The sequence below is a fragment of the Mesitornis unicolor genome, unplaced genomic scaffold (assembly GCF_000695765.1).
Source record: "Mesitornis unicolor isolate BGI_N332 unplaced genomic scaffold, ASM69576v1 scaffold18635, whole genome shotgun sequence".
Lineage (NCBI taxonomy): Eukaryota > Metazoa > Chordata > Aves > Mesitornithiformes > Mesitornithidae > Mesitornis > Mesitornis unicolor.
The window spans coordinates 52229-74258 of record NW_010185029.1 but is presented as its reverse complement, the minus strand read 5'-3'; the positions used below and the strand labels follow the sequence as shown (position 1 = coordinate 74258).

Below are 22030 nucleotides of genomic sequence, written 5' to 3'. Positions count from 1 at the left end.
AAAAAAACTTATAGTTAACTTTGTAGTATCATCAAAGACACCTTGCCTACTTCACAGCATGTAAAGCTGTGCTGTGAAAATACAGCCTAAAAATGTTATCATTGGACCAAACAAATACAGATTTTTTTGGCTGTGAAGACCCAAAGTGCCTTGAAATTCCAGGAAATAAAATAGCTAATTCCACCTGCTTCCTTGGTTCCCAAATTCAAGAAGTTGATGGCAACAGTAGCAAGGTTTTCATGGGCAGAATGGCAGTCTTTAAGGTGGTAGGGCTGTCCCATGCATTTAAAGCTGTGTATTATCTAAGTGACGTATGGAATTCATGTATTTATTGTGTTACATGTTAGACTACTTAATGTAATGGTTTCTTTTGAGAAGATGGAGTTTGTTTTGTGGAGGATTCTCCTTTTATCACCTTGTTACTGAAATACTCTTGTCAGTAATGTAATTGAAGCAAGGAGCTTCCCACTTGAGCTGTTGTACCGTCGCTCTTTGGTGCACTTGTTTGCGCTCATGCACTTTGTGCCTTTTTAACTTTGTGCCTTTTGAGAAGGGATGGGTTGTGTGATCACTGGAAAACAGCAGCTAATTGTGGTTGGGGCAGGTCTGGATAAAGAAGATCGTAATTTCGGAGTCAAATTGGATTTAATAAGTTTGCAGTAGACATAATTTGCCTGAAAATTTACTGGTTGTAAAACAACAAAATGAAGTTTTTTGTACTTGCCAAAAATGTGCACAGAAGAAACTTTTATAACTCTTGTACTTAAACTCCTCTTACAACATGCAGTTCTTTTTCTAGTGGTGAAAACCAGGGTGTCTGCTCGTTTTCTGGTTGGATTTTTTTTGGATGTTTTACGTGGACTGATGCTACTCTTTGTTGCTGTTCTTAGATGACTGGATCAGAAGTTGATGATGCTCTGTTAAACTTTCTCTGTATTTTTAGAAGTACATAAATAATTTTATATGTATTCCTTTTGAAAAGACTAAAAAATTCTAATTTCTTTTTAGCAAAAGCACCTTGAAATTGAAAGAACTACAAAATGGCTTAAGATGCTGAAAAGCTGGGAAAGATACAAGAATAGTGACAAGGTAAAATTCTGCATGCTTTTTCCATTCGCTATCACTGCTGAATGAATGTATAACCTTAAATTAGACTCTGTTTGATAGCTAAAAAAAAATCATACTGAAAGAAAAAGGTTGTTTATTCTTCCTAAATGCAATAATGAATAGTAACCCAGTAATAATCGCAGATCACAGAATGGTTTGGGTTGGAAGGGACCTTAAAGCTCATCCTGTCCAACCCCTGCCATGGACAGGGACACCTCCCACCAGCCCAGGCTGCTCAAAGCCCCGTCCAACCTGGCCTTGAACACTGCCAGGGAGGGGACATCCACAGCTTCCCTGGGCAACCTGGGCCAGTGTCTCACCACCCTCACAGTAAAGAATTTCCTCCTCATATCCAGTCTAAATCTCCCCTCTTCCAGTTTAAAACCATCCCCGTCTGTTCTATCACTACCTGCCCTTGTAAAAAGTCCCTCCCCAGCTTTCCTGTAGGACCCCTTCAGGAACTGGAAGGTCCCAATAAGGTCCCCCCAGAGCCTTCTCATCTCCAGGCTGAACAGCCCCAGCTCTCTCAGTCGATCCTCATAGGGGAGGTGCTCCAGCCCCTGATCAGCTTTGTGGCTTCCTCTGGACCCGCTCCAGTAGCTTGGCATCTAATAATAATAACAACATTATTATTGTTGCTGTTGTTGTTACTATTATTGTTATTATTACTGAAAACTGGTGGTCAAATGCAAGGAATTTCTAAGGGCAACATTATGTAGGCTCTCGAACATATTCATAGTAATAGTTGTGTGCTGTACTGCATTGGGCTCACACTGTGGGGTTGGAACTGGGATCCCATCGCACAGTGTCCACATCTGTAAAATAATCCGGTGGTGCGGACGACGCGTCAGACCGGGTTGTTGTGTCTTGCAGGGAGCTAGAAGTTGTGTTTGATTTACACTTTGAGAGTGCAAAGGAGGAAAAAATAGAAAAATCTTGATAAACTTGAAAAGAGGGGACACCTTTAAATGGGTATAGCTGACTTCTTCAGGAGTCATAAATCCCCTTTCAAAGGTTATGAATTTTAACTTTTTTATTCCTTTGTATGCTGGATATTGGTCTTATTAATATTTAAATTCAAAGTTAGTCTTTTGAGTTATTGGTGGCATCTTATTAACATATGTGAGGTTTTTTATCATCTTCTCTTCTACGGTTTCCATTTCTTCCTCTTTTCCTTTCTATTTTACCTTTTTTTTTGCAGCCCAGGTTTACTGAAGGGCCTGGGATGGCTTTCAGTCATGGATCAGTGAAAACCACCTTGAATAACTCTCCAAGGAAAATGATTAGTCGTAACATGAGGCAGATAGTTTGATGTTTAAATTATCACACTCGCCAGCACAGATATCGTAGGACATCCCAAGATACCTGGTTGCTTTCTTCAAAGAAGAATTGCACTAAGTTAGATGGTAAAAATTATGGGAAGCCATTCAGTGCCCTGTCCCCCTTGGGATAAGTCTGGTTTCTCTGTGAATAATACGCAGCTCAGCATTCATAATCTTCAAGAAAAGTGAATTTTTTTGACGGTGTGAATGGGATCTACTTTTGAATAGAGTACTTTATACCTTGATAGGCTTTTTTTATTTTGGAGTCAGTATGAAAGAACTGAAATAGGCTGGCAGCTACTTAACAGTGCCCAGCAGTGCTGTAACATTTCTTGACTTAAAAACAACCAAAAAGCTGCAGGTGAATTTTAAGGAGGTGAATTTTAAGGAAGTGAATTGCCCATTAATAGTCTTTAAATTGCTTTGGGAATTTTTAGGTACAGAATTGTTTTTATCAGACTCAGACAACAAGTAATGGTCTCGGAGTAATGTCAGAAAGTGGGTTATGTTAGGCAAGTCGTTAAGTGCTAAGTGCTTTTACTCGCTGTAAAACTAGGTAGGGGTTTTGATCTGAAGAGTTTATTTGCTGGAATTGTCTTGGTCATCTTAAAATGATGGAAGGATTTCAGATGGGGAAAAAAACTTGCTGAAGAGGCTCTATCCCCAACGCTGTGTTCTGGGGAAGTTTTCATACCTGTGCTTGTAGCTGTTTGGTGGATAATGCACAGAATATGAGGTTCCCAGATTAAAATTTCCTCTTCTCCACAAGAGGGCTTAAAACTTGCATTTTCTGTTGGGAGTTTTGGTGGTTTCTGATGCTGCTCATCTACCGGCGTTTTACTGAGGACAAGAGGACAACTGTTGGGCATCCCAGGTTCCTGCCTGGATGCGTGGCCTGCAGCATTACCTTACTGCCTCCCTAGCCTTTTATTTTAGTAAATTATTCTATGCAAAGTGAAAACTTTAAAGGGAGAGATTGAGACTAGAATAGTTGTTAGCCTGATGAGCAGGGAACTGAGATAGTAGAGGGAGAAAATTACTCGGCCTGTTCCCTTCTCATCACGTCTGCTTACTGCCTTTGGTTTGGAACTTGTAGCTGTGGCTCGCACTTCGCTTTTGTTAAAAATACCAAAGCCAGTGGGTGATGTTTTTCAGGATATAACTAAGAAGCTAGCAAATTCATTTTCTTAAAACGTGAAGTGAATGCATGAAAAAGTAGTAATGTGTTTCCCAGGCTTTTCTTGCAGTCCTGCTTTCTGTCCTGTCACGTTCTCTCGAAGGAGAGGCTGGAGGTCACAGCACTTTGTGGCTTTGTTCTTTGTTTCTTTGCTGTGGCGATGGGGTGATTTGAAGATCAAGTATGTTCCTGAGTAAAAGGAATCATCAAAAAACCTGTGTAACAGCTAGTTCATTTGCAAAGAGAATGTTAAATATGACCTTTAGGTAACACAAGAGCTACGTGGTGTCTAAGCAGCAGTGGTCTTCCTCTTCAGCAGTCGGTGACGTCTGTCTGTGAGACACTGAACTGAATAATCCTCTGTTTGCAAGGCATGCAGAAGGTACAGCAGATCAGCTGAGCAGAAAGAGTTGCAGTTCATGTAGCAAATCATAGGCTGAACTATAAATAGTGGCAGGAATAATTCAATATGTTCATAAAGGGGATGAACTTTGCTTGAGGCTAGGAAAAATCTGCAGCGATTGTTGAACTCTGATGGAGCACATGAGACTTTGAAAACAAGGGTGTTTTCCTTATTCGTTCTTGCATCTGATGTGATCAGTGAACCAGAACATACAGACTAAAGAATCAGCTCCTCCTCTCAAGCATGCAGTGAAAAATCAGATGTTACTTGTCACTGCTCTTTATGGAAAGCCTGGTGATGTTCTCAGGGTTGTACAGAACTCACAGATAAAGGCAGTTTTTATCTGAAAGCGTGTTGGAAGAAAGGCTCCAGCTTTCCATGATTGCCTTCTTGAAGCACAGAAACAGTAGTTGCAAGAACAATTCCTGACTCTTGCTTTCTGTCTTCACTTGATTGGATAAAGTGGTTAACACTGGAGGGGCAACTTGCTAAAGAAGACTCACTTCACCTGACATTCCCATGGTTTCTGTGCAGTCAGGCTGCTCCTGAAGTCAGCGTTGTTTAGAAACAGCCCCGAAGGGAACATTGCAGCAGCAACAACAGTAACAGTGTTGTAGGGTTATAGATTATGATTGTAGTGATGGCTTGGTTTTGGAAAACGGCGTGGAGAGACGCCTGTGTGGTTAAAAAGAGAGCAAGGGAGAGTCAGAGGAGGTGATGTTCCCAGGGACAGAGCAAGCGTGTACAAGGTCCAGGACTTCAGACAGCCACTTTGTAATGAGCCTTCATTATATATAGCTGAGAGAGTTTTGGCATGAAGACATCTGTGCATACTGTACACATACTGTAAATGAATCGATATATTTGATTACATTATCCAATACTGTCATGTGCTGAATTGGGAATCACAGTTTTCATTGAATACTCTTGCAGAGCTTCCTATGGGCTGCTTCCTTATTTTTTTTCCATCATAGCTTCACAAGGAGAATTAATGAGAAAGCATTAACACACTGGTATATGTGTGTTTGTGCACGTGAGATGTTTCAATTTACATCTTCGCCTGATCTTTATTGCAGAAGAGTATCTCGAGAGAGGTGGGGGCTCTGGGAACTCCACACCATTTTCCCATTAGAACTTCTGTGTTTAAACTTAAAAATAAAAAGGAAAACTAAGAGGTGGTAGGGGGCAATGGAGTGGAGCAGTGCGTGACCACGAGGAACTGGAGAAGAGAGTCATCACATCGAGAACAGAAATGTGCCAGTCTTTACTGTATTTGAGTAGCGATTTGGAGGTAATGAAGGATGACATAATAAAATGAACGCATACACGACTCCACAGCCTTGTATAAAACTCCCTGATTCCTGTATGATTATTTAGGCATCTTCTCAGTGGAGCCATCGTGATTCTTACAGACACCACTCTCTCAAGTGTGTAACTACCCTCGTGTCTGCGTGATTGATATTTGTCAAAACAAAGCTTTCATCTCCCCATCAGTCGTTTCTTATGCAGGAAGTGTCACTAAGCAGCGAAGCTCATGTTTGTGTGGTCTTTTCTCTGGCTTATGCTTTTATTTCCTATTTGTATTCTACCGCTTAATAATCCAGGGTACGCTCAACCACCGCAGACAGTAAATCTTTCCTGGCTTAGTATGATCATAACTTTCAGGAAAGATTAAATAAAACTGTTATGTGTTATATTCCCATTTGGCTATTTCCACCAAAGCATTTCTGCCTTTCACTGTCTACCTTCATCCGTCTGTGATTGAAGTTGCCTAAATTGAGAGGGAAAGGAGGAAGAGAAGCGATCAGGGTAGCTGGCAGTTTCCAGCTGTTCTGGCATTCTCACAGAATATTATAATCAAGTCTCCACTTTGTTTGGAGTCTGAACACAGAGCCTTAATGAAGAACCCTCTCCACGTCCCTGAGATTTTTTCAATGAGATTGAGCAACTCTTGTATTTGCACTTTTTCTTTCTTTTATGAAACCCGCTGAAGTTGAAGAACCTCTAAAGGCAGCAGCCTTTATAAATATACTTTCTTTTCATTATAAATATACTTTCTTGTGAGACTTCAGATTTTAATTCTTATGCTTCTTATCACTGATTCTTTTTGAGGTGACAAAGTCCCTCTGCTGCTCTTTCTAACATAACTGAGAAGGTTTTATTTTTCCAGAAAACCAGCTTTATATCTTGCAGCAGCAAGAATGGCACTTCCCACTCTCCAGAGCTGGGCTCTGTGGTAGTGGCCTCATTTCTTGTCTTGGAACCAGTTGGGTTTATGAATTTAAGAGACTGGGGCAGGGGAAGGAAGGGGAGGTTGCTTGGTCGGTTGGTTTCCAGTTTTTTTTCACAGAGGCCCCATTGAATGTTGGATGTTATGAACTTCATTATTTGAGGTGATGGCTAATTTGGAAGATACAAAATTTGAGAGGTTGGGTTTTTTTCTTGCTTTGTAAGCCTTTTAATTAATTCTGTATATTGTCTTATTTCCCAAGGGGAAGGTCCAATTTCTTTTTGTATGAGAAGCTCCTTTTGAATTCCCGGGTGGTAGAGCCTCATCAAGTGTGCACTTTCCCTGTCTACTTCAAAATCAACAACGTTAGTAATATTTGCAAGTTCTTGACAACTGTCCTTGGCTGAATATTCACTTAGCTGTGAGACAGAACTTGAACTTGTATTTTTATTTAAGTTGCGTTTATATAATTATATCTAACAAGGGTAACTTCATTTTTTCCCCTATGTCCCGTGCTGATGGAAATGTCCCAGATGCCATGACACTGTTCTCTGAATGACGCGTGTTTTCCTACTGTGATGGTCTGATCTGAGTTTATATACCTGCGTTTTGTTTTGAGCTGTATTTGTCTTAAGAAAGCCTTAATTTTAAAGAATGCATTGAAGATTCGCTCACTCCAGAAAAAGTAATTTCCTGAATTTTTTACTTTTTAAATTATTAATTCAGAGAGAGCAGATGAGTATTTTAGGGTTCTACAAGTATATAGACCCAACCCAGCATTTCTCAACATGTTTTCAACCTTCTATTACATCTGGAAATAAAAGACAGCAGAGGGCACTAGTATGGTACTCATGGTAGAGAGGTCGAATTAGCTTGTAGTAAATTTGCTCATTTATATCTTCTTTAGCTGTTTGGTGGCTGAATGATGGTCAGAAATGAGTTTTGCTGGGAAGGATGTGTGGGTTGTACCCACTCCTGCCCTTTCCTGCAATGCAGTGCAGCTGTGTCATTGTCACAGAATCGCAGAATCCCGCAGGATCACAGGATGGTTGGGGTTGGAAGGCAACTCTGGAGGTTGTCTGGTGCAACCTCTCTGCTCAAGCAGGGCCACCTGCAGGCAGCAGCCCTGGACTTCGTTCAGATGGCTTTTGAGTATCTCCAAGGATGGAGACTGCACAGCCTCCTGCACAGCGCTCAGTCACCCTCACAGTGACAAAGCGTTTCCTGATGTTCAGAGGGAGCCTCCAGTGCTTCAGCTTGTGCCCATTGCCTCTGGTCCTGTCATTGGCATCCTCTTCAGGAATTTGTATACATTGATAAGAACCCCTTGAGCCTTCTCCAGGCTGAACAGTCTTGGCTCTCCCAGCCTTTCCTCACAGCAGAGATGGTCAACTCCCTTCATCTTCACGGCCTTCGTTGGACTCTCTCCAATATGTCCATGTCTGTCATGTACTGAGGAGTGGAGAACTGGATACAGACCTCTAGGTATGGCCTCACCACTGATGAGCAGAGGGGAAGGATCACCTCCCTCAGCTTGTTGGCAATACTTTTGTCTAACACAACCCAGGATACCACTGGTCGTCTTTGCTACAAGGGCACAGTGCTGACTTATGTTCAACCTGGCCCCCAACGTCCTTTTCTGCCAAGTTGCTTTCCAGCTGGGTGGTCTCCAGCATGGACTGGTGGTACACGTGGTGGTCTCCAGCATGGACTGGTGCATGGAGTTGTTCCTCCCCAGGTGCAGGACTTTGCACCTCTCCTTGCTGGACTTCATGAGGTTCCTGTCAGCCCATTTCTCCAGCTTGTCAAAATCCTTCCGAGTGGCACCATGACACTGACGTATCAGCCATTCCTCCTAGTTTTACATCGTATATAAAATTATTCACTTGTTTCCATGGTTTGTGTAATGAGGTCTGTGCCATGAAGGGTTCTGTTGGAGTTGCACTTCTCTCTCGTACAACGGGCAGACAATGAAGGTCCTCAGTCTGGTGTTCTGTTGGGTCTGTAGACAGGATCCTGTAACAACTTGAAATGACTGAGAGCTTTTTTTTCTCTGCCTAAATGGAAGAATAGATGGAACAGCAGAGTCAGCTGGATACAGATTTAAAATGGTTTGCAAGAAGCTCCAAATGTTATTTAGGTTTATTCTCTCAGGTAGTGCAATAATTTTGATTTTTAGCTACTGAAAATGTTTGCTTTTGGCATAACTCTAGTGTGCCACTGAAACTGCTGGTGTCTTTGTCCTTTCTGGTCTTTTTAAAGTTATTTTTGACAACTCATTTTTCAAACTTTTCAAAGTGCTTCCACAATTGTCTGTCTCAATTTTTACCGCCTCTTCAAGGGCTCTTCGTAGTGTTTGGCCGTTTCAGTCTGGGAAGTGCAGAAGATGGGAAAACTGTAAATGCCATCAAGTCCCCTGAAACTGGTGGTGGTTCTCCTTCAGGTTTATCTCCTAAAAAAACCCTCCAGCCAACCCCACACTTTGAATGGTTTGAATTGATTTAACTTCTGTTTTGGTAAGAAACTATTCCTTTCAGGTTCCCAGAAAAGATCTTGCAAATGTGGTCCATTCTGGGTTCCAGTAGACAAACCGATCTCTCGGCAGGGGACTCCACTGCAGTTGGTGTTGCTCGGCTTTCAAAAACTGAATTATCCTCTCCCGTGCAGGCAGTTACCCTCGTGGCTGTGTTGGCACACACTGAAATTCTCTGTGAGCTGAAGTCTGAAGCACGTCTGGAGAAGACGGCTTTGTAACCCCACACCTTGTTCTTTATCCTTACAGAAGAAACGGGACTGACACAACTGTGTTACAATAGAAATGTTGCTACTTAAGAAATCTTATTAGTTTTAAACCAGCAACGTCCTCTTTAAAAAGCACATTTTCTTTGTGGACAGCCTCCAGGATTGCTGTTGCATCTTATTCGAGTTTAAAGTTTTCATTTGAAAAAGGGACAGGGATAAAAAAAGTCGTAACTCTTCTAAGTTTTGTTTCCATCAGAAAGCCATTGAAATACAATGTGTGAGAGTCACACGTTTGAAAATGCAGACATGAATCCTTGCTGCTATTAAAGACACCTTCAAAGATCTGCTATATCCCAAGCAGCAGGAGGTTTGTAAATACACCGCGATGAGGAGTTCATTAATCTTCCGAAGCTGGAGATGTGAAATATGTGAGAAAGAAAAAAGGATCTTGTCTTTGAGGAGGAGATTTCTTTCAAAACACTTCTTATGTTACAAACATAACTTCTATCCCTTCCTTTATATACTTTATATACTTCCTTTATAACTTTGTCAGTTGAAGTTTTTAAGGTCTAACCTTCATTGTAGGTTAAATGTAAAGAATAAACTGTTTCGGGAGAGGTTGTGTGTGTTTTGTTCTCTTTTAAATCTAATTGTTTCCCTGTGCCATCTTTAAAATAATGGTAAGGACACATCTTCAGAAAGGTTTGTGTTCTTTGTTAGACTTCTCTGGTTTTTCCTTTTCTTAGACATGTCTCCTGAAAGGTGGTAACATTTTCAGTGCTTTTAGAATGACTAGGATTTAATTGCTGTGAGGCTTTATGTGAGTCTCTCCTGGCTGCGTAAAACCAAGACTTTAGCCAGCTAAAGCTCCTCTTTCTCTGGTTTAGAGGCTCTATGTGCTCCTAAATGCTGCAGCATGAAGAGATACAAATCAGAATATAACGGGGGCAGACAGCTGTCAGTGCTCTTGGTTTTTTCAGATTAGCCCAGTAAGAACCAAAATACTGAATGAGGCTGCAAGAGCAGTGACACGTCAGAAGTGGGACTGATGAACAGTTGATATAACAACTCTGGTTATGCACAGGTACGGAGTTGTCCCCTCTGACCTGTTCCTAATACCAGCTTTATGTGTCAGGAGTGAGGAACTGGATTTTCTGTCTCACAGCTAAGGATTGCACGCAGTGTTGGTGAGCTGTTTGTTCTTAGGAGCCATAGCTAGAATACCCTTTATATGTTGTTTTAATATGCGTTTAGGAAACTGATGATTACTTTAGAAATATGAGCTGAAGTCTGTTAGCCGTAGAAACGGCACGACCTGGGTTGTTGTTGGTGATCTCACATGCTTGTTTGGTATGCATGCCTGCATTTCAGCACACTCTTGCAGATTTATAAGATCCAAAAAATCAGTGAGTTTGGTGGTTTGGGTTTGTTTTTCTGGCTTTTTGGGTTTTTTTTACTGGTAGTCTTTAAAGCTTTGTGATATTGATGATTGCCTTTCACTGTTCCCATTTAGAGTTTGTAATTACAGTGTGTTATCTGTGGCTTGTCCTGAAATATTGTCTTGCTAAGAACCTGGGGTTTTGGGTCCAAATTACAAAATTTGGAGTCATCTTTCAAGTATATGTAGAGTAAGTGCTGCTCAGCAGAGGTGATACGGTTTTGAGAGGCCTTCCTACGAGCTCAAGTCCTGGTTGTAAGCATCACCTGCACGGAGCGATGCTGTGGAACGTTGTGAATTGTGCTGCATTTACGGTTTCTTTTCTTTTTCAGTTTCATAGGAGAATTTATAAAGGAATCCCACTGCAGTTCAGAGGGCAAGTCTGGTCTTTACTACTTGATGTCCCTAAAATGAAAGAAGAAATGAAAGACTTTTATAATGTGAGTTTGTAGAGTTTCCACTTAATATTAATTTAAAAAAATCGGATGCTGAGACTACAGGCTTTCTTAAGCTTTTATTGTTATGCAGTGTTAAAAAAACGAGGATTAGAAATTACATTGAACTCTACTGCTTGTTTTTAACTAGGAAAAAGGCTCTGTATTGAAAAGCACTTTTCCAGCTTATTTTTTGGTTCTGTAATTCATGTAATTAATTTGATCTTCTTTCCATTTCTTTTCATCATCCCTTCCTCAAATCCTTGCAAAAGCCTTTCTAAGAGCAAAGCAAAACAGAATAAGACAAAACCCCAGTCCCAGTAAGAAGACAGAAACCTCTAAAACTCCAGCTCTTCTTTGAGAAATGTCTATTAAGGAAGCACCTTCTCAGCTGAATATCAGTAAGAGAAGTTCCAGTATCCTGGAGGGCATGGAGGGTGTTGTCTTAATCCTCTGAAAGCCAGAACAAGCTGGCCATCTTTCTGCCATCTCATCTCCAAGTGAAGTTTAAATATCCTTTATAAAGCACAGTCTGGTTACTGGATTGTGTTCTTGGAGGTGCAACTGATGTTAATCCCACAAAATTCTACTAATAAATCAACTACTTTAGCATATCTCCTACCTCGATTATAAAGAAAACAGCCATTTCTTACCCCGCCCCATTCCCCATCGTCAGCCTGAGTAGAGGTTAAAGCAACCTCTGAATTATTGAGGTTATGTTCCTCTAAATTCTTCCCTACCTTTTATGTGAGTGTACATACAGCTGATGGCCATCAGAGCTAAACATCAGACCCAAGAGTGGAAAGTAAAGGTCATTTGTAGGCTACTAAGTTAGGCGGAAGGGGAGTCGAATCCTTTAAAATGTGGTCTTTCCCCCTCTGTCTCTCTCTGCTAAACGATTATGGGGACAGTTTAGCTAACAGAAAGGCAATTTAGTATTTGAATTTTTCCCCAGAGGGATTTAAATGTTCACTCCCTTTTAAAGAAATAATGCCCAGAGTTTCAAGGAAATGCTTTGCTTGTTGGATTTTATCATCTTCTAGCACTTTTTGGAGCTGAGACTTTGGCTCTGAGTAGCCAAAGAATCTCTAAAGTCATTAAATAAGATTGAAGTTGGCATTAATGTTGTCAAGAGTTTTGGTTTCTGTGATCTTCCTCTTAAATTATTTATCGCTGTTTAGTCTGACAGGCTGCTCTTTCTGACTCTTCTATTTTGTTTAACTTCCCAAGTAAGACTGGTGGCAGATCCAAAAGGGATAAAACAGAGATTGTGCTGAGTAATGTAGTTGTGGGAAAGAACAGTGAGTAAAGCTAGAAGCATTTAAAAATAGGTGAATTCCTCTTCAGAGATGATTAATGCTATCTAGTGCTCAGCGCAAAACAAAAATGCGTTTGTAGTTCAGGTACAGAAGTAGAGTTTCTTCCATCATGATCCTAGCTTGTTTATTTGTGATAAGCTCATTTTACTGCTCTCCATTTTTCCCATTTCCTGAAGTGGTACTAACACTCATTACAAGTATCACTTGCAAATTGCATACCTTGAAATTAGAAGGAAAATACGCACTTTTGCTGTAGGTTAAAAAGCTGCTTTCAGGTCTCTGTGCAGGGCAATTACCAGTTCTTAACCTCCTGTCCTTTCCCCTTTCTCAAACTCCAGGGGCCTTTTCTTTTCACTCTTTTCCCTCCCATGATGGCAAGGACTCAGGGTGCATCTTTTCCTATATTCCAACAAATCATAGGCTCTGGGTCTTCATGCCACCTTAAAAATGTAAATTTTCTCTTCCCTTCTTTTCTGTCTTTCTGGAGGACAAATAATTCTGGCTGTTACTACTTTAAAATTTAAATTATACTGAAGGGTGCTGAGATTGTGGCTAGCGTGCTGGTTAATGCCTGCTGCCAGTCGGTTCAATGACTTACAGGTAATTCCTGACTGAATGGATGTTTTTATTTCCTGTTTGATCCCTTTGTTTTTCTTATTTTCCTCTTTAAAACTTTCTGTTTTCTTGCAACCAGAATCTGTAGAGTTCTGCCTTTTGATATTCTCCAATAACGCCTCCTCAGTTGTAATGTTTTGAAAATACCGTGTTGAATCTAGTTAGAAATGTCTTGCAAACTCAACTTTTCTCACAGAAGTGAGAATGAACAAACGAACATCAAGAGAAAGTTATTTTAAATGTGAAAAATAAGGTGGCAATCTAAACTGTGCAGCGTTCCTAAGTATTCGATTGCAAAACTGGATTTAATTATAAAACATTAATGCAAGTGCTAAAGTAGAGGTATTGTACAAGTAAATTAGATTAGAGCAGAAAGACAGAAGAAATTACTGGAGAAATGTCCATTATCTGTACCCAGATAATAACTGGTAGCTATGTAGCTATTACTTGTGCATACAGAAAAAGTCAGGAAAAGTATGAAAACCACACTAAAGAACTGGCTAAAAGTCCAGTCTGCAGCACTTGCTTCTTAGGTTCTTGTTCCTGAGTAGTAAAATCCACTTTCTGTCTTTCCCCAGTGATGTGCCTACCCAAGAAATGGTAATTAGAAATTTGAAAAGCTGAAACACAGCCTTGAATATGGGTAGTGAATGGTGTGTCACAAAAATGTGTGTTATGGGTTGGTCTTTTTCCATCTGTCTCTGTGGAGTGTATCTATGTGTATGCGTGTTTTGGAAGTTGAAATCGTTATCCTGTGAGTTGCTATTCTCTATCAAGTTTTAAATAATGAGATTATTTACTTCAATATAGGTGTTCAGTCAGGGAAGTTTCTGCTATTTTAGAGTTCATGATTTTAAACTTAATTTCTGTTCTCCGCTGTTTTTGCAGAAATTGAAGTTTCAAGCACGAGGGTCTTCACCAGATATTAGGCAAATTGATCTTGATGTAAATCGAACATACAGAGATCATATCATGTTCCGAGACAGATATGGTGTTAAGTAAGTAAATTAAAGGGGTTTGTGGTGTTTGTCTTAAAAGGTGCTGCTGCCCTGCCTCAAACCTCTTCCACCTGTGCAAGGATATTGAATGTAAGCTCCAGACTTTCAGAGCAGGGTTGGCTGTGTGCAGTGATGGAATTACCGTTTCTGTTGCAAAACCAGATGGGCACTTGCAACCAAGCAGCTTTCCCTCACTATGAGGTGGTCAGGAGCACTCCAAAGACAACCATTTCAAAGCTGTTCTCATCTTGTTTCATATTTAATAAAAACAGTCCCAGATATTATAAATACAAAAGCATGAGAATTCCAAGCTAATAAATTAATTACCATTTATTGCCCAATCATTTTATTTAACTGTGTATTTTCAAAAACAAAATAATTTTTTGCGTCTCTGATAACTTCTGTCTTCCCAGAGATTTTAGCCTGCCTTTGAAATTGATATTCCTCTTCTCCTAGTATCTAATTCAGAACCAAGTAAAGCAGTAATTTAGATGTGAGCGTTTAATTATTTACAAATACAGGCCTTAAGGCTTTTGGATTTATGGATTGTTTTTGAAAGGGGAGGGCTGGGTGGAGTTAGGTGGTTTTGGTTGTGGGTGGTTTTTTTGTTTTTACTGTTATTGGCTGAGGAATATTAGGCAGCCCTCATCTTTAAAAACGCTTAATAGAGAAATAAGTGGTGATACAAGCATCAGCATTGGTGCTAGCGTGCAGCATCAGCACCCTGCTGAGATGAAGAGGATATCTTTTCCCTTCTGTGACTGTATTAGTTCAGTTTTTAATCTGCTTTTCTTTCCAAGGCAAACTTTATGATAGTCTGCTATTTTCAAAAAGCAATACTTAAAGAGCTGTGGACTTTAATGTGATGATAAACCAAACATTTTTCTTGTATTATTATTCTAGGTATTTTATGGATAAATTCCAAATATGGGGAATTTCTCTGCTGACTGCAACACGGGCTGGAGCACAAAGCAGAAATTCCCAAGCTGAGAGCTGTTCTGCACAGGCACTGTAGTTTAGGTAGCACTGCGTAAACACATCTATAGTGGAGCTGACGTGCCTCACCTCTCAGTAGTGCTGACATGGTGCCCTGCAAAAATGGCAGTGTTGCTTCTGGGCCTCAGTTGGTTTTCATGCACACATTGTAGGTGTTAAAATGGACAGAGCCAGCTCCAGTCCCCATAGCCGTGTTGAAAGTGTCCCCTCGGAGTCCACAGGAAAGCCTTTGGCTGCATAAAGCAATTTCACTCTTGGAATAGATCTTGGATTTACTGTACATATATTATGCATTTCCAGTGATGCCTTGATGAAAATTTCAGAAATCATTTCACATAGCAATGAAATAAAGTCCCCTAGGTAAATCAATAGCTTGTTTGACTTTTAAGTAGACTGTATATCTATGAAGGTTCATTCTTTTACAGGTCTTCAGTGATATCATCTACTGTAAATAGTACTAAAATTACCATTATTTTTTATATCTGACTGTGAATGAGATTGAGCTCTTATGTTGAGTTTTGTGTGGCATGCTGAGGATACGGAAGGTTGCTGTGTACGTTTGGGACCTTTTAGTTTGTCCTTGTAAAATAAGACTCCAGCTCAATATCTCATACATCAGATTATACTGTGGTTACTTAGGAAAGGTTAAGCTTCAGTTCTGCAAGAGGGCCAACAAAATTGCCATAATCTAGATGTTTTGGCAAAATTCTCCAAGTATGTATCCTCTTCCTGATGGAAAACACACAGCTTTTTGCTAATGCTTTCTTTTTTTAACCTGCTAATATCTATTTCTATGCATTTGATTGGTGACAGAGGCAGAGGGAGTTTCACTGGACAGAAAAAGGACAGTATGCAAAACTAGCAGTTAACTTTTAGTAGTTTTAGTTCTGTGTGAAAGATTCAGATTTCCAAATCCTCTCCCCAGCAAATCACAAGAAGTAGATGTGAGTTTAAAAGCTCATTACGAGAGCTCTCCACCATTACTTTGATGTCCCAGTTAGAGAAAAGCAGAAGGTTTTTTTGTTTGGGGTTCGTGTGGTTTTTTTATCTTACTACTTTCACAAGTTAGACTGTATTTACAGAAAACAAAGGACCTACACAAAGCTCTTTAAATCTAACTCTGAAGTACAGGGAGTTCAGCGCACTCTGGAGCACTGAGCATAGGATGCTGAATCAGAGTTGGTATTTTTTTCCTTTAATTTGATGGTAGCAATCACTAATGCAGCCTTTAATTTGGGTGCCAAGATTCAGACACCTTTGGGGCTGCTTTGTGTATTTCAACTGTTCTACAAGTCTGAAATTAGTTAAACAGCTGTTGGTGTTCTGCAAGCCCAGAAATCAGGTCTGGGTGTTTAAAGTTTGGCATTCAGAATAAATCAGTGTTTGAAGTGTAACCCATCCTGTGTTTCACTTCACCTATCCGTAAAAATGATGAGCTGACACCATTGCCTTCTCAAAGTATTACAGGTATTTTTTGGAAACCTTTCAGCATGTAAAACATTAGAAAAGTGCTAAATATAATGTTGGTTTGAAATCGGAAGCGCCTATCAGTGTAAAGTGTGATTTATCTTGTTCTTTAGTGCTAGACAAGTTAAATTGGGCAAACAGGTTTCTAAAACATAGGCCACTACTTTGTTTTTCTGGTTTTACAAAAGACAGTATTATAGTATTTTCCTTTTCTACTCTTATTTCTCCAGGCAACAATCTTTATTCCATGTTTTAGCTGCATATTCCATATATAATACGGTAAGTTGTGCACCTTCACTCTTTAATACGGTTTCTCTGAACGTGCTGTAAGATAATAACTTGCAATTCTGTATCTTCTTTCTCCCTAAAAAAACCCAAACAGCAGCATTTCAGAGCGTTGGGATTACATAGCAAGAATTTATTTGTTTGTTGACACATTTTGAGCTGCATTGAAAACAAAACATCTTGATTATGAGTGTCTTATTGGACAGACTGATCTGTGCATACGCTTTGACTGAAACCAAGTATTCTATCTAATAAGAATAATGATTTTGTGCTGTGCTGGAGTTTTATACTGGCATTTCACCCCGTTATGTTATATGCTTCCCATTCGTTTGAATGATGGGGAGAAAAACACACTGCAGAAAGATGCATGTTGGAGTAAACAGGCGTATTTCATAACCTGGAGGTTTTTAACAAATGGAAAAATGGTTTTAAAGGTTGCATCTTCTTTACTTAAGGCCTCAGTTTTGGCTGCAGTCCATTTGTAGGATGCGGTTTCCAGACTACATCATAACGGTTTGAAATTTAGGTATTTTGTAACATCTCTTGGCTGCATGCATAAAAGAGAAGAAACAGAAATGCTACCATGACATAGCAGAAATGCTGTGTCCACATTTAACTGTGTTTTGTGCACTGTCCCTCATTCATTGTGCCCATTTTGGTCATTTTTTTATATCTTCCGTTGTATATCCATCAGCAGCTGACTAGAATTCAATGTAAAAGTACGTGAAGTTAAGGAGAAGAAAGTGAAATTAAGCAGTTACTTTAACTAAATACCACTTTGTTTCATTTTACAAAGTTATAGGAAATGTAACTTTTCTATCCTGTTTCAGTTTCTGTCTCCTCACAGTTGTTGGCCCATAAAAGAACTTAACGTTGCTGCAGTTTGTTGTCTTTCACTTCTTATGTTGTCCTAAGTTTTTTATTGCAAGCAGCCTTGACACACTGAGAAAAACAACTCTGGAAGGACATTTATGTATCTCCTGTAAAACACTGGATTAGTATCTTCAAGTTGCCTGAAAAATATTTAAAATCACCTGTCACAGTGTAATAATGGGAATGCTGCAGTGAGGTTTTTATTTTGCACTTGTTATTGCATTTTTCTTTGTACAGCAGTTCTTAGGCTTTGGCTTTGTCTCCAGAGCAAAGTTTTGCTGAGAATTTGTAAACCTGAAAGAACTTATCCAACAGTTAAATCATTGTCCTTACAAATACTTTATCAGTGGGGTTATCTGAGCAGCTAAATGATAGTGACGGTTGGTTCCTGCCATAAAAGTCACAGTTAATAGCAGAGGAGACACTCAGGTTCAGTTTGGAACAATAACATGGTTTTTTTGGCTTTATGACATTTGCTTGCTATGGGCTAATAAACTTCAGCAGGTTTGTAGGTAATGGTCACTCTTGAAAAGTCCTGTGTTTAGCAGATGGTGCCCTGGCTGCAAAGCACAATAAATGAAGACCTCCTTCCCTCAAAAGAGCCCCAAATCACAGCTAAAACCAAAACACATCCAATTGGAGAATAAGATGATACAGTTACTTGAAGTGATTGGTACTGACAGGGATTTTGGGCATCAGTAAGAGTTCTAGTGAGCAATCAAAACTTCCAGTTTACTTTTCAGTTGGAGGGTTGTGCATCATCCCTTCTGTCTATCAGTATTTCAGATGTTTAATTATTAACTGTGTTTGGTGCCATAATTAAGGAGGAAGGAAAACTTTAGCAGCACATGTTTATAAGGCTTTGGTTTTCAGTGTGTTAATATTTTCACTGTCTGATTTTTCAGGAAGTTGGATACTGTCAGGGAATGAGCCAGATCACAGCTTTACTCCTTATGTACATGAATGAAGAAGATGCCTTCTGGGCCTTGGTGAAACTTCTCTCTGGTCCAAAGCATGCTATGCATGGTATGGAGTTTCATGTCATTTAATATATATCAGGTTTCAACCTGCCCTATTGAAGTTGTAAATTATTTGAAAGTGGAACTATGGCATTCTGTCTATGTAGTCAAAATAAGACATAATGGGAGCTTTATACTGGGGGGGCCATTGGATGTGACCAAACCTCACCCATAATGGTGAGTAATTCCACATAGAAGTGGTATCTTTCAAATAATTCTAAATGAAAATCAGATGTTCCCTTTCCTTTTAATCTCTCGAGGAATGTAACCAGTTGAAAGATGGTTATGTAGATATGAAACCACATACAGAATGTGTTAAATAATATTGTGGCTATGCTATCATTTGACAGGACAGAGATCCACAGTAAAAAATTGACACAGTATCTAGTCATTAACGTTTAGTTTCTTTGTTTTATCTCTGCCTGACACAACATTTCCTGCTGTCTGTCTTGTTAGTTTTATGTTACTGGTTGTTATCTTTTTCTGTGCCAGATTTGGTAAGATCTATGCATATTGCATGCCTATTGGTATGGAACAACTGCAGGAATTCCAGCATCTTTTGTAGATATTAGTGATGTGGTGATTCAGAAAAGCTGTAAATCTTAGAAGCCTGAAAAAATAAATACTATCTAGAACTTGAACTTTTTAGTCTTTTTTGATCCTAAGAATATGGCATTGCTGTACTAGACCTGTTTAACCCAGTGTCCTGTCACTGATTGCTGAGCATCTGTTGCTGGTCACTAAGTGTCTGAGAATAAGGCAACCAAAGACAACATCTCCTGGAAAATGCATTAGAAGCTGAAAGAATTTCTGGAGGAACTTCTTGAGACGGAAATTTGTTTTGCCTTTAGTCTCCAGTAGTCTTTTCTTCCTTAAATAATTCATTGCATTTGACTATGGATTATGTTCTTCCTTTTTTTGTTTTGACTCTGCCACATGATTGTTTCTCGATGTCCTCTAGATTTTGCCTTAGACAGTGAATGTTCATAACCTGTTCACTGCTGGCACTTGCTGGTATTTCCCCTCAGCTGCTTCTTTCCAGGCCGATCAGACGTCGTGTATTAATCTGTTCTTGACACACAAGTGGTTGTATACTTTAATTTCTCTGACTTGTTGCCTTTTCCAGGTTTTCTAATCCTCTTCCCAGATGGTTAGGACTTGATTGATTGTTCAGTGTGCACACATGGCACGTAGCTCAGGTTCCAGCACAAACTCCTATGCAACTTCATGGGTGTAAAACCTTTTTGTCTCTTTTATTTTACTATCTTAACTCTTTGGATTAGCTGCTTTGGGAAATGGACTGAAGAGTGATAGAACCTTAAGTAAGGTTAACATTTGGAAAGTCAGACAAGCCATACCCACTGCTCTCTGTGCCTTCATACTCACTGATGTCTTCAAGGAAGCCCAGCAGATTTGAGAGACATGACCTCTCTTTGTAAAAACCACATTGATTCTTCCCTGCATTGCATCCACCTGGATCTTCACTTATCCCAACTTTGTTGTGGTTTCTGTCGGTTTCTTCTCAGAGCATTGGTGTGAATATTGTACAGATTTTGGACTGAAAAGCAGTTTAAGAAAAGCTGACATTATGTCAGCTGCTTTCCAGACTCCTGGTTTGCTAACGAAGAGGTTTCATGAACTCGATGTTTCAGCTACTTCATCTTGGAGTTCTTTTAGAGCTGTTTCGGGTTCTGTCTTGGGAACCTCCCCAGTACCTTCCATGCAATAATTTAATTTGGTTTCAGTATTGACTTTAACTTCTCTGAGTGCTTCTAAAAATCTTCACAGGCTGTTGAACCTACAAATTCTCTGTCAGGCTTTCTGCTTCCAGGGTGTTTGAAAATAGGCCTATTAGTAATTTTTAATGCCCTTTGTTTTTCTTGGGGGAGGCTTGCCTTTTCACATTTTTATACTGCCGGTGTTTGATCATCCCTGTTTTTCTGATCTGAACACAGCTTCAGCTTTTTGAAGGATCTTCTTTGAATGGTCTCTTTTCCTGCTGTGTAGCTGTACTGGCTTTCCTTTACATTTCAAGTCTTTTGTATTATGTGTTTGCTCTGAGCCTTTAACTTTGCTGATAACTCGGTTGGAAGGGAGTCTTAGTACTTTCCTTTTTCAGTGTATGATTGCCTAAACTACACAAGATTTTTATATACTTTTAGTTTCAGTTGTGTGAGCTCACAATCTTTACATTATGCTATATGTTCATTGTATTTGTCGTGGTAGAATATTCCTCTCATCTTTTTTTATGTTTTCTTCAGTGCAGACAGTAGAAGCTGCCTTATGCAGTTTACCCTTCTGTCTTGAATTTGCTGGGCATTATCCCAATTTGTCTTTTTGCTTTTAAGGGTTTTAGTTGGTGTGGGTTGTGTTTGTTTTTTGGGTTTTTTTATTAAGAAAAGTTATAAATGTGGTTTCTCCATGATCTTATAATGGGTAGACTAATGTAGTGCTGATGGATCTGCTGTCATCTACCATTGCTAATCTAATAATAGTCACTAAGGAATGTATTCATGTTTTGCTGTAGTCATATAGGCCAGGGGTATGTGCATATCTGTGGCATCATAATATTGTTATGAACATCTGTTCAGTTCCAGTGGTCTTATAGGAAGATAATGTTCTCGGAGCTGTGAATGCCTTTTTTAATGTCATTTTTTATGTACAGCTGTTACATGGCGAGTTTCTTTTCTTAGGTTTTTTTATTCCTGGTTTTCCAAAACTGTTGAGGTTTCAAGAACATCATGACAAAATACTGAAAAAGTTTTTGTCCAAACTTAAGCAGCATTTGGTAAGTATTTATATCACAGTAAAAACAATACTCATTTACAGCTTACTACCTTGTTTCAGTTCAGGTTAACCCACTAAGTTAAGAATACCTCAAACCTCAGGAAAAAAATGCAAAGAGGCAGAAGTGCTGTTGCTTTCATTATAGTGAAAAAAAAACCAACCCCAACCATTAAGTTAGGGTGCACCTTGGCAAAGTTATGATAAAATTGGACCTTAAGAGTAATTATATTGACTGTCTCACCTTGACCTCTAAGTCAAGAAAAATATGTGGTCCTTCTACCTGGCCTTGTGCAAACTGTTGCGTAGCAAACTAATGGTAAAACATTTTATTGAGAGTTTATTGTATTTGGAGCTTTGGGGCTCATCTCTGACACAGGCGGCTTTGCAAACAAACAGTTTTAATCTCTCCTTAAAAAGTAACCTTTATAAGAGGAGATAATGGTCCTTTTAAAACTGCACATAGTGGTATTTTCACAGAGCTGAATCTTGAGTGTTATCTCTTCTAATGCTCTTAAATAGGAAATAATATGCTCTTTATTGTTTAGCTAATATTGGCTGTATTTATTCTAAGCAACACATTGTTTTTCTAATGGGAGAAAAATGCCCTTCCAGTAGTCATCAGGAGTTTCCTTGTACAGTCACATTGGTTCTGCCAGAATCCATCCATAACCTTAAAAGGTAGCGTAAGAGATGCTGCTTACAAACATTACCTTCCCAGGACTACGTTATTATCTGTTTAGTACATTTATCTCCTTAGAAAAAGAAAAAAAGGCAATTTGGGAGCAGACTAGCACCTTGGCAATGATGAATCGCATCTA

At 39.4% G+C, this 22030-nt stretch overlaps 1 protein-coding gene across 1 annotated transcript in view; it reads left to right on the top strand.

Moving 5' to 3' along the window:
• Positions 1 to 1008: 1008 nt before the first annotated feature.
• The window catches only part of USP6NL (USP6 N-terminal like), a gene marked incomplete at its 5' end in the record, with an annotated part of 36917 nt that continues 15895 nt past the window's right edge, over positions 1009 to 22030 (top strand). The window contains 6 exons of the mRNA XM_010184699.1: positions 1009 to 1089; positions 10752 to 10859; positions 13676 to 13785; positions 16479 to 16527; positions 18312 to 18432; positions 21119 to 21213. Of these exons, the coding sequence (XP_010183001.1) occupies positions 1009 to 1089; positions 10752 to 10859; positions 13676 to 13785; positions 16479 to 16527; positions 18312 to 18432; positions 21119 to 21213 (564 nt within the window). The remainder of the gene's footprint in view (positions 1090 to 10751; positions 10860 to 13675; positions 13786 to 16478; positions 16528 to 18311; positions 18433 to 21118; positions 21214 to 22030) is intronic.